The 12,822-nt window shown below is 40.8% G+C and overlaps 1 protein-coding gene across 1 annotated transcript in view; it reads right to left on the reverse strand.

Moving 5' to 3' along the window:
* ACOXL (acyl-CoA oxidase like) overlaps nucleotides 1-12,822 on the reverse strand; it is a 341,271-nt gene that overhangs the window by 139,258 nt on the left and 189,191 nt on the right. Inside the window, exon 13 of the mRNA XM_045446915.1 lies at nucleotides 6,942-7,031. Within this exon, the coding sequence (XP_045302871.1) occupies nucleotides 6,942-7,031 (90 nt within the window). The remainder of the gene's footprint in view (nucleotides 1-6,941; nucleotides 7,032-12,822) is intronic.

A 12,822-nucleotide genomic window follows, 5' to 3' on the forward strand; every position in this document is an offset into this window, starting at 1 on the left:
CCTAACATGATCTATCCTGGAGAATGTTTCACGTGCATTTGAAAAAAAAAACAAAACAAAAACGTGCATTCTGCTGTTGTTGGCTGGAATGTTCTGTATATATCTGTTATATCCATTTGATCTAAAGTATACTTCAGGTCTAAAGTTTCCCTATTGCTTTTCTATCTGAATGACCTATCCATTATTAAAAGTGAGATGTTGAAGTCCCCTACAATTACTGCACTATTTCTCCCTTCAGATCTATTAGCATTTGCTTAATATACTTAGGTACTCCAATGTTGGGTCCATTATATTTACAATTGTGATAACCTCTTAATGACTTGACCCACTTATCATTATATAATGACCTTCTTGCCACCCATTAGATTTTGACTTAAATTCTATTTTGTCTGATATAAGCGTAGCTACCCCTGCTCCCTTTTGGTTTCTATTTGCATGGAATATCTTTTCCATCCTTTCATTTTGAGCCTTTATATGTCCTTAAAGTTGAAGTAAATCTCTTATATGCAGCATATACTTGGGTCTTGTGGGATTTATTTTAATCCATTCAGCCGTTTTATGCCTTTTGACTAGAGAATGTAATCTGTTTACATTTAAATAATTATTTATATGTAAGGACTTATATTGTTTTCTGGATGTTTTGTAGTCTCCTTGCTCCTTTTTTCTTCTTGCCATCTTCCTTTGTGATTTGATGATTTTCCATAGAGAAAATCACTTTGCTTCTCTTCTTCTTACCTTTCGTGTCTACTGTAGGTTTTTGCTTTGTAATTACCATGAGACTTACGTAAAATATTTTGAGCTAATAGCAACTTCAATCACACACAAAAATTCTACCTTTTTGTTTTACATTTTTTTAGAGAGAGAGAGAGAGAGGATCCCAAGCAGGCTCCACACTCAGCGCTGAGCCTAACAAAGGGCTTGATCCCACAACCGGGAGATCATGACCTGAGCCTATATCAAGAGTTAGACGCTCATCTGACTGAACCACCCAGATGCCTCTACATCTTTTTATGTTGTGTATCTCTTAACAAATTATTGTAGTTATACTGGTTTTTAATACTTTGTCCTTTAATCTTTATACTAGGGTTGAATGATTAACATGCCACCATATTACAGTATCAGAATATTCTGAATCTGGCTATATGCTTACTTTTACTATTTTTATGTTTTATGTTTTCTTACTAATCATGTCCTTTCATTTCAGCTCAAAGAATTCCTTTCATCATCTCTTTTAAGGCAGGCCTAGTGGTGAAGAACTCTCTCGGCTTTGGTTGCTTGAGAAAGTCTATAGTTCTCCTTCATTTTTGAAGGACAACTTTGCTAGGTTAAATATTTCTGTTTAGCAGGGTTTTTTTCTTTCAGCATTTCAATATATCATCTCACTCTCTCCTGGCCTGCAAAGTTTCTGCTGAGAAATCCACTGACAGCCTTATGGGGGTCCCCTTGTATTTGAGGATTTTTTTTCTCTTGTTGCTTTTAAAATTATTTGTCTTTTAATTTAGACCATTTGATTATAATATACATTGAAGAAGATCTCTTTGAGTTGAACGTCTTGGAGGGCTTATGAGCTTCTTGAACTTGGATATCCAAATCTCTCCCCAGATTTGGGACATTCTCAACCATGATTTCTTTAATAAACTTTCTACCCTTGTCTCCCTCTCTTCTCCTTTTGAGATTCCAATATGCATAGACTGTTCCTCTTGATGGTGGCCCATAGTTCATGTAGGCTTTCTTCACTTTTTTCCTTCTTTTTTCCTTTGTTCTCCTCTGACTGGATAATTTCAAATGATCTGTAGTCTCCTTCACAAAATCTTTTTCTGCTCAATCAGGTCTGCTGTTGATGTTCTCTACTGCATCTTTCACTTTATTCATTGTATTTCCCAACTTTGTAATTCCTATTTGGTTCTTGTTAATGACTCATATATTTTTGTTAAATTTCTAATTTTTTTCATGTATTGCTTTACTTATTTCATTGAATTATCTTTCTGTGTTTTCTTGTAGCTCATTGAACTTCCTTAAAACAGCTATTTTGCATTGCTTATCAGGAAAATTGCAGATCTCCATTTCTTTGGGGTCAGTCACTAGAAAATCCGTATGACCCTTTGGTGGTGTCATGTTTCCTTCATTTCTCGTGTTCCTTGAAGTCTTCCACTGCTGTCTTCACATTTGAAGAAGTTATCACCTCCTCTAGTCTTTACTGACTGGCTTTGGGAGAGAAATACCTTCCACCGGTCCTCTTATGAATTGAAGCTTTCTCAGACCTTCTATAGATACACATGTTCCACACCTCTTATTCTCTCTTAGGGAATCGTTCTTAAGACTGTATTACTTTTTTTGATCCTGCAAAACCAGGATTCGTGCTTATAGCTTCTCGTTTGCTGCCCCCTTGGGTGGTACTGAGGGCTCAAGTTTGTATGCTTTCTTCTAACCCCACAGGGTCAGGCTGGCTTTCTTCAGGCGCTCACTAGCTGTCTGCAGAGGCTGGCTCTTGCTGCCCTTGGGAATGTACACTGATAACTGGCCATGGAGTAGCAATGAGTGTGACTAGGCATGTAGAGTGTTGTGGGCGTCCGTGGACCAAGCTGGAAGATCTGTAAGTGAAGTGTCCCCAGTGGTTCATAAGTGGGTTTCCTGAAGGAGTCTGCAAAGCAGTTAGTAGGATCCATATCCGACTGATGTCAGCCCTGGCTGCTATTCTCCCAGCTACTCCTTGCAGTCCATGTCATGCAACACACCTCAGAAATCTGGGTAAGAGGAGAAAGAAATGGGTCTCTTGGGCAATGTCCCACACATCTGGGGAAGCTGGGTGTTCACTTACACACTCTCACTTTCCCCTGTGAGGAAAATCACAGGCCGAAAGATCTCTTTTGTCACTGAGCTGTGTTGCCTCAAGGGAGAGGTAACATGGGTAAAGTGAAACTGTTCCTCTTACTCTCTTCAATGCATCCCATCTCAGATTATTTTTTGCTCCAACAATGTGCTGGAACTTGGTGGACTCATGGACTTATACAAAGGCACTGTTACCCTTGGATGATTATCAAAATTGGTGTTCTCTGGGGGTAAGATGGCAGAAAACTCCTATTCCACTGTTTTGATGTTGTCAATAAACTTGTCTATGTCTACAAAAAACCTTTGTTGTGATTTTGATGGGGATTTCATTAAATCTATAGATCAATTTGGGCAGAACTGACATCTTCCTACACAGAGTCCTCCAACTGATGAATATAGTATGTCTCTCCATTTATTTAGGATTTCTTTGATTTCTTTCAAGCATTTTGTGATTTTCAGCATATAGATCCTATGCATGTCAATTGAATTTAAATCTAAGTATTTCATTTTCTTTGGGATAATTGTAAATGATATTGTGTGTTTAATTTCAGTTTTCATGCTTGTTATTAGTATATAGAAATGAGGTTGATTTTTGTGTATTGATCTTATGTGTTGCAGTCTTGCTGAACTTACTTATAGGAGTTTGGGGATGGCTTCTCTGAATTTCCTATGTAGATAATCATATAATGTGGAAACAGAGACAGTTTTTATTTCTTCCTTTATAATATCTAGGTCTTTTATTTCTTTTTCTTGCCTTATTGCGCTGGTATAACTTCCAGCCCTATGTTGAATAACAGTGGTGTCAGTGGACATCCTTGACTTGTTCCTGACCTTAGGGGAAAAGCATCCAGTGATTCACCAGTAAGCATGATGTTGCTTATATTTTTTGTATACACTTCTTACCAAGTGAAAGAAGTTCCTTCCTAATCCTGGTTTGATAAGATTTTACACTGTGATTTTGTCAAAAACTTTAACTGTGGAAACCAATATGTCCATGTGATTTTTTTCTCTTATAGTCTAATGATACGATGGACTACAACAATTGATTTTTGAATGCTAAAGCAGTCTTGCATATAAAGAATAAATTCCATTTCGTGATGGTGTATAATTCATTTTATACACTGTTAGATTCAATCTGTTCATATTTTGTTGAAGATTCTTATATCTAAATTTATGAGACTTATTGATGTGTATTTTTCCCTTTTTTGTAATGTCTACTTTTGGTTTCAGAGTAATATAAGCTATATAAAATGAGTTGGGAAGTGTTCGCTTCTTTGCTATTTTCTGGAAGAGATTGTGTAAAATTCTTCTTTAAATGTTTGACAGAATTCTTCAATGAAACCTAAGTCTGGAGACTTTTTGAGGAAGTATTTTATTATTAATAAAAATTCAATTTGTGAGATTATAGGACTATTCAGGTTGTCCATTTCAAGTTGGTGTTTGTGGTTTTTGAGGAATTGGTCAATTTGACTAAGTCATCAAATGTATTAATGTAAAGTTGTTTTCTAGTATTCCTTCATTATTCTTTTAATTCCTGCAAGATACCTAGTGACATATCCATGTTCATTCCTAATATTGGTTATTTGAATCTTCTTGTTTTTTTTTTGTTTTTTTTTTTTTTTTTATCACACCTCCTGGGTTAGTCTAGTTGATGACCTCCATTCTAGTTGTGGAAGGAGGGGCTCAACTCTCCACTGGATCCTGCTAACACTGGGGTACAGGGTTAAATCATACTGGTGATTTGCTTCATTTTACATCACCTCAAAGGGTCTTGCTGCTGCTGAGTAGAGGTAGAGGCTTAGCTCACCAATGGGCCCTGCTGACATTACCCTGATGTAAAAATCTGACTTCCAGTTGCTTCCACTAGGCAGGGGATAGAATATTAGATCTCTGCCCAGCCCCACCAATAGCACCAGGTTGGGTAATGGCAGTGCTACCTGCTACCTGCTTCTGCCTACTTCCTTGGATCAGAGGTCAGGTGAAAGATCAGTTCCTGCCAGGCCCTGCTGAAATAGGTGTGTGTGTGTGTGCATGTGTGTGTGTGTATGTGTGTGTGTGTGTGTGTGTGTGTGTGTGTGTGTTCAGTTTTTCTCTTTTGTTTGACTGATGTAGGGAGGGTATTTCTAGAAAGGTGTTTTTTATTTTTTTGGAGGGGGTTGGGGTTTTTTTTGTTTGTTTGTTTGTTTTGGTTTTGGTTTTGGTTTGTTTGATTGTTATGGCTGCTAGGCCACCATCTTCCCTATCCTTTGGCTGGGGAGAACAGGCTCTTCCTGGAGTTTGTGCCTATTAGAGATTCAGGGCATACATATATGCCCTATCCAGGATTTAGGGGAGACAATAACGAAACCCAGAAAACTTACAGCCGTTACCTTCCCCCAGTTCCAAGATCTCTAGGCAGCCTGCTTTCTTTCTTCTCCCTTTCAGAATTTTCTTACATTTGTTTGCTGTATTATGTATTAATTATGTATTTATGTATTAATTATGTATTATGTATATGTATATGTATGTATATGTATGTGTGTATATGTATATTATGTAATATGTATAATTATGTTTTAATTATTAAGAGGGAGAACCTGGGAGGAATAGGGCCATTCCATCTTAGCAGAACCAGAAGTCCCTATTTTTCTTTTTTAAAAACACCAAATTACGATCACATTGTATATATAATTTTATATCATTTTTACTTACCATATCATAGGTTTTTAATTTCTGTAATAAACTCTTTGTAAGTACAATTTTAAAAGCTATATAATTCCCAACTGAGTGGCCAGAAGATGATTTACATAATCATTTTCCTATTGTTGAAAATTTAGATTCCAACATTATTGCTGTAATAAATAATGTACTAATGAAAACGTTTGTGCCTTAACGTTTTTCTGTATTTTAGGATTATTACCTTAGATAGTCCCAGAAGTAGAATCACACACAGCCTAATAGGAACATGGAAGAGTGCCTCTTTTGTTCTCAACAACACTGGGACTTCAATATACTCTTAAACATGAATCAGTCTGATAGAGAAAACAGTATTATAGTATGCCCTAACATGCATTTCTCTGATCGCCAGTGAGGTTGATCAATTGCCCTCCTTTTGTAAATTGCCTTTTCATGTCTTTGTGCCTGTTCATCTTCTGGGTCTTCATATACTCTTTTGGAATAGCCTTCCCAGTACAAGAACTAATTGTGTCTAAGAAGCTGTTTTCTTAAAGCAAAAAAGATATAGTTCAATGTCAAAGATCAGCTAGGAGAGAAATAATTTCATCCCGTGTTCAACTACTGCAAAGATCAAGCGCTTAACAGGAAAACACCTACCAATTAAATGAAGACATCAGATGAAAATAAAACGTACAAAACACTTCAGATTTCTGGGTAACTCTTAATCTTGAAAGTTACACTGTTTAAGAAGAATAAACATTTCCAAGAGGCACCTAGGTGGCTCAGTCAGTTAAGCATCTGACTCTTTTTCTTTTCTTTTTTTTTTTTTTTTAGCTGTTTGTGCACAGGGACTTTATTAGCATTTTGAGTAATAATCAGAGGAGTCTTCCAGCCAACAAGTCCTTTCTTGTATGTCTATTTGCTTATTTTGTTTTTATTTTTTATTTTATTATTATTTTTAATATGAAATTTATCGTCAAATTGGTTTCCATACAACACCCAATGCAATAAGTCATACAGAGAAAGACAGATACCATATGTTTTCACTCTTATGTGGATCCTGAGAAACTTAACAGAAGACCATAGGGGAGGGGAAGAGGAAAAAACAAAGAGAAGGAGGGAAGCAAACCATAAGAGACTCTTAAAAACTGAGAATAAACTGAGGGTTGATGGGGGGTAGGAGGGACGGGTAAGTGGGTGATGGGCATTGAGGAGGGCACCTGCTGGGAGGAGCACTGACTCTTGATTTTAGCACAGGTTATGATCTCAAGGTTCATGAGATCAAGCCCCACGTCGGGCTCTGTGCTGACAGTGTGGAGCCTGCTTGGGATTCTCTCTCTCCCTCCAAATCTGCCCCTCCCCCACTAGCACTAACACACTCATGTGCACTCACTGTCTCTCTAAGTAAATAAATAAACTTTTTTTTTAAAGAAGAATAAACATTTCCTGAATCTTACCTGCAGCATAACAACATTGTCGCCTTCAAAAGTTACAAACACATCCGTGTCACATTTTAGGCCTGAGATTCGGTTTTCCATCATGTAACCCTACTGCAGAAAAAAGAAAAGAAATATATATTAAATGTGCAATCCCATCATCATAAAAGACTAACCTTTTCTTTGAAATTACACAAAAATACAGAAAATGGAAAAGAATACAGTAACTATAGTTCTCCTGCCCAGAGTAACCGTTCTAAGAGTTTTAAGCCATCACACTTGCTTTTGATCTACAAATATTATTTCAGATTTGCCTTCATTATTAGTAAAAACATTTGGACATAGTCATGTCACATTTTTTTCCCCAAAATATTTTAACAAATTGTGCTGATTTTTTTTCTACCTCTCTTCCAAATCTTATGAATTCTAATAAATGTCAAGAAATTAGTGATTATGCCCTAAATATATGCGGGAGAATGATGCCTCCTCCACCCCAACCTTTTCGAAATTAGCAAATGTACCTGATTCTCGGGACACCACACAAAAATCCTAAATTGCCACTCTGCGTGTTAATATCATTAACTACTCTGAGTCATAAATTCACACCCCAGTTTCCAGCTAGTGTTTTTTTTTTTTTTTTTTTTTTTTATTTCCTGAAATCCTTATTTAAATGGCAGTAGCCTGCTGCTCATTTTCAAAGTGTTGACAGTAGTTCTGCACACAAACTGGGAGAAGCAGCTGCTCAGGAGAAAGTCGATCGGCCCCAGGCAAAACATAGAGCAGCAAAGTTTGCCTGTGTTTGGCCTTGGGCCCTTCCCCTTCTGAAGGCCCCTGCACGGTATTTCTTCCAGTTCCTTGCTCTCCCCATTAAATCTCTAGAATCTTTCCCACTCTCAAAATCGGCTTCCACAAATCAATCCTGCCTAAGTAAGTTATATCAGAGGTGACTGCTACTTCTCCCAGGACTATTTGCATTTAGCACTTCAGCTCTGGCGAAGGAATGACAAGATTCAGCCTCTGCTGAAATTTGCAAGCCGCACGGAGCAGCGCAGAAGGGCGCTCCCGTGGGCAGCCATACACTCCCATCTCAGGTACCTTGCTTTCTTTCTGAAAATGGCCACTTGAATCACAGAAGCCAGCACTTCCGGGGGCTCGCTGCCTGCAGAAGTCTGGAGCATCACTCAGTGCCTCCTGACCCCGGAGCCGTCTTCGGATGCCCCTACTTTCCCAGACCCCCACCCAGGCCAGCATCACAGCGGTCTACGCAGGCCGAAGTGCACAGTGTAAGCATCTGGAGGACTGCTTAACACTTACATAAACGTAAACAGGCTGTATTTATGGAGAAGTAAATCAATAACATTGCCAACCTCCCTGGCCCCTGCCCCATAACCACAGGGATAAACCCGCCCCACAGGCAGACCACGTAAACTTAGGTGCCCACTGAATGTGACCAGGCTCCGGAATGTTTCCCTGCCACAAGGCCACAGCTGACTCACGTTCATCATTGTGACACCGCCATTCATCGAGTGCCCGCTACAACTAGGTTCTGGACTGGGTGCTCTACCCGAATTTCACTTGCTGTTTCACATAATCCTCTTTTTTTTTTTTCTCACAACAGCCACGTGAGACATCACCCCATCTCACAGACGAAGAAAGTGAAGCTTGAGAGCCATGTTGGAATGTTCTTGAATAATCTCCTAAGTTCTGGTGTAGAAAAGATGAACACTACATATATCACCTCGGTATTGGGAAGAAGCCTTTATACTTAAGAAGCATAGCTGCTAAGTGCCCAAAAGAATGATTCGGAAGAAACAACATACTTTTTCTTTGAGAATTGTGCTCCGGTCTATCCCAGTAGGGGTGCGAGTGTCAAATTCTTTGCCGTTCTCTGACACTTCTGAATCTGTTCACATTCTGCTCCAGGAAGCCAGGCCACAAGGCTGTAAAATGACCTGAGAGATAATCTACTCAAGACGCAGCAGAATCAGCAAATGAATACTGACAGCCTCTCAGAGAAGGGGCAATAGAGTCCTGAGAACATGAAGATGCTCTATCTTATATATTAGTTCTTCCAACGCAGTATCATTTATTTCTCTTCCGGACGGCGAAACTCAACATTGAAATCCTCCTCATGTGTGAAACCCGAGTAAAACCGCATCGCTGCTTCTCAATGATTCCAGACTCTCCAAGGCCTGGACAGAGCTGAGGTACAAGGCTCACAGCCCTCACAGAGCTTGCAGGCAGCTGAAGAAGAAACAGCACAGAGAAAACCCAAAGCCAACTGCGTGCAAGACATGGTTGTGGCCAGCACATCGCTCCCAATCTCCTGAAACTACCAAGGGCATAGTTCTGATCTAATTTCCTTAGACTAGGCCAGAGAGACCTACCCTCATAAAAATCTAAATCTTTGAAGTATTCGAGGTGACCCGTTGAGAAACTAACAAGGTTCAACAAATTCTAGGCAGCCGCGTTCCATGTGAACATGCTCTCAAGTTTAAGGAGAGACACACAATGCAGAGAAGTTACTCAATGCAGACTTGCAGCCGTCTTCTGGAGGGACTAAATTCTGAACTTGGGACCCTGAATTCTTTGGAGACAAATGATTATAACCACTGTGTGTGTGTGTGTGTGTGTGTGTGTGTGTGTGATTTTCTCATTAAAAATGAACTTGAGGTTTTTAATAAATTACTAAAAGCAATACATAAGCATTAATTTAAAAAACCAGAACACAGGAAAACCCAACAGAAAAAAAGATAAAGTCATCTGTAATCTCAGGATGTGGAGATAAAAGGGTGTCTGGGAAAGAAAGCCCCCAAGAAAAAGGCTTGGAATAGGAGCTGAGATTGCGAGGGCAGAGACAAGTGTTAGGAGGAGGAAAGTGGGGCGGGACTGGGAAACCAGCAGATCAGATCTGGGCAAAGGGAGCCATGGAGTGTTTTGGAGGGAGGGGGAACGTGACTGAGCATGTTACAGTTAGAGAAGGCTGAGGAGTGAGTTGGGTGTGAGGAAAGCCAGAACCAGGTGAGCAAGACAGGAAAGTAAGAGTGCTGGATTTGGGGAAGGAGGAAATATGTTAACCTCATAGTCACCTATATAGCACCCATCGGTGGCAAGCTGAGGGGCAGTCCTGGGCTCTGCAGCCTAAGATACTTTCCATGCCGGGTCATAACCCGGCACTTTGTACCTTCATCAGGATTTTTTTTATGTCTATTTATTTTTGAGAGAGAGAGAGAGAGAGAGAGAGAGAGACAGAATCTGAAGCAGATTCCAGGCTCTGAGCTGTCAGCACAGAGCCCGACGTAGGGCTCGACCCCATGAACCGCATGATCATGACCTGAGCCAAATTTGGATGCTTAACCCGCTGAGCCACCCAGGCACCCCTCCAGGTGTCTTTCTAAGCAGAGGACGCTGAGGCAGAGACACATAGAGGAAAGACCATGTGAAGACATGTCATCTACAAACCACATGGAGAAGCCACAGAAGAAACCACCCCTGCCAAGAAAGAGCCTGATGTTGGACTTTCAGCCTCCAGAACAAATTTCTGTTTTTTAAGGCATTCAGTCTGACATATGTGGTCACGGCAGACCAAGCAGACTGAGGCAGTGCAGGGGGCGTGTGCACACACACAGAGCAAGAAATCAATGTGAACTGCTTCTCGGACGTCAACATATCCTTTGGAGTCCAAGGAAATCCTTCTCGAAGCCATCATCTCAAGGTACCCGACAGCATGTTGGGAAATGAAATGGTAGTCCCATGAGTTTTCTTTCTTTTCCACACCGGACTCCTAAGTAGGGGCATTTGCTTATACATTTCTGGTGGGGGGAGGCAGATGAGAGAAAGGAGGGAAGTGAGGGAAGAAACGGGTTTCATCTCCAAAAAAGTGAATAATATTTTCCATTAGCTTATTTCACTCTTAATTAAAAAAAAAGAAATATAGAATAGACAGAGGGAACTCTAAACTCCACGCTCCGAAAGCCAACAGAATCCTCAGGGGGCAATGCAGCCCGGAATCTGGTCTCCATGAAGAGAGAGCACGCTGGGTAGATGTGTTACTCTATCTCTGCCTTCTGGGTTACATCGAGCCTCTTAGCAAGTAATTGTGAATGTCATTAAGGTTGTGTCCCATTTCATTAAGAGCCCCATGAAACATATTTTATGATTCAAGCTTTGTACACTGCGAGTTTAATATTTTCCTGCTGTTTTTAACATCTCTGAATTTTTTTTACTGTATGATTATATTTAATAAATGGATAAGAACAAATTAGAAACAGGCTCTCTTCCCTCCTTTTAAACAAATTGAGGGTAAATCTTGTTAATTTGAAGGAGAAGAAACAGACAGAAATCAATCTTATTTGTAAGAGGAGGGTCAATTGGAAATACAGGATGGACTGCTTCTTAGAGTTGTGTTAATTTATGCCTATGTATCTCCACACCTTGAATGGGGCAGAGCCCGTGTGCAAGGTCAGCTGATGTGTGTGAGATTCAATACAGCCTTTCCTGTGACAGCCGTGGTCTGAGTGGGATCTTCTGACAGCCAGAGTTCAACGCCCAGCAGATGACGGATGTTCCTATGGAGGTGACGACGAGTTGTCCCACCCTGCCCTGCCCTGTTGGCTTTGAGATGACCCTACAGTGTCAGGGCTTATAAACTGGGGAAACGGAGAGGAGGGAGTTCATTCATAGGTCCTGTCACCAAAGGTATAGTGAGGGTCTCACTGCGCAGGCCCTATGCTACACACTGCAACCACAGACATGTGTTGCAGGAGAGAGACAGGTGTTGGTCAGGTAGACAAATAAAATAGGCAATTAAACAATCTCTGGTAAGTGCCAGAAAGGAGAAGATCTGGGTTCCATAGGGAAAAAAATAACAAGAAAGACCTCTTCTAACCTAGATAGATGTTGAAGAATATTTTCAGAGGGCTTGTTTAACTTGGAAACTTAAAGAAGAGGAGTCAGCCACGCCAGGAATGGAGGAAGCTTGCTCCCGGTGAAAGAACAGTGTGTGCAAACACCCTGAGGCCACGGAGAAGCACAGAATGTTCAGGGACTAGGAAGAAGGCTGAGCCGGAGGTGGTCAGTTGGGGGAGAGTGGCCCAAAGTTAAGGTAGAAGAGGTAGATAGGGGTCAGGTGACTCGGGAGCCGTCAGGAGTTCATTTTAGGTTAGTGTAGGTGCTAAGTCATAAAACAGTTTTGAGCTTTGGAGTGAGATAACTTGTGACTTTAAAAGTTGGCTATAGCTGCTGAGTGAACACAGCCTAGAGAGAGAGAGAAGTTGGGCTAGTTGGTGGCATGGATGGGAGACATGGCGGCATGGAGGTGGAGGGAGAAGGGCTCAGAGAGGATTGAGAGTGGGCATGAGAACAAGGAAGCCTGGGCCACATGAACAGTAGGTGTATGGTGTGGTGTCTACTGAGTTGGAGAATCCTGGGGCAGAAGGATATTTGAGGGAAAGATCAAATTTTCACATCCGTCGGTGTGAGGTATGAGAGTCTGTGAGCGATGAAAGTTAGATACGAGACTCCGGACATGTGAAAAGGGGTCTGGGATGGAGATGTAAATTAGAAAGGCCTCACCATACAGGTCGTATTTAAAACCTCAGGAGAAGACGGGCTTATCAAGAGTGTGAATACACACAGAAGAGAGGACTCAGGCTCACGTTCTGAAAAATGCCAACATTCAGAGGTCACACAGAAGAACACTGGCAGAGGAGACTAAGAAGACAAAGAAGCCGGAAGAAAGCCAAAGAGTACTGTGTCCTGAAGGCTGAGAATGTGTCCAGGAGGAACAGGCATGCTTTGGCGGGTGAGGACCGAGAAGTGTCCTTTGGACTAAACCATGGGGAATCAATGGCAGCTGGACTAAAACTGTCTAGGGAGCATGGAGGAGGGGAAGTTAGATTTG

The sequence above is a fragment of the Leopardus geoffroyi genome, chromosome A3 (assembly GCF_018350155.1).
Source record: "Leopardus geoffroyi isolate Oge1 chromosome A3, O.geoffroyi_Oge1_pat1.0, whole genome shotgun sequence".
Taxonomy (NCBI): domain Eukaryota; kingdom Metazoa; phylum Chordata; class Mammalia; order Carnivora; family Felidae; genus Leopardus; species Leopardus geoffroyi.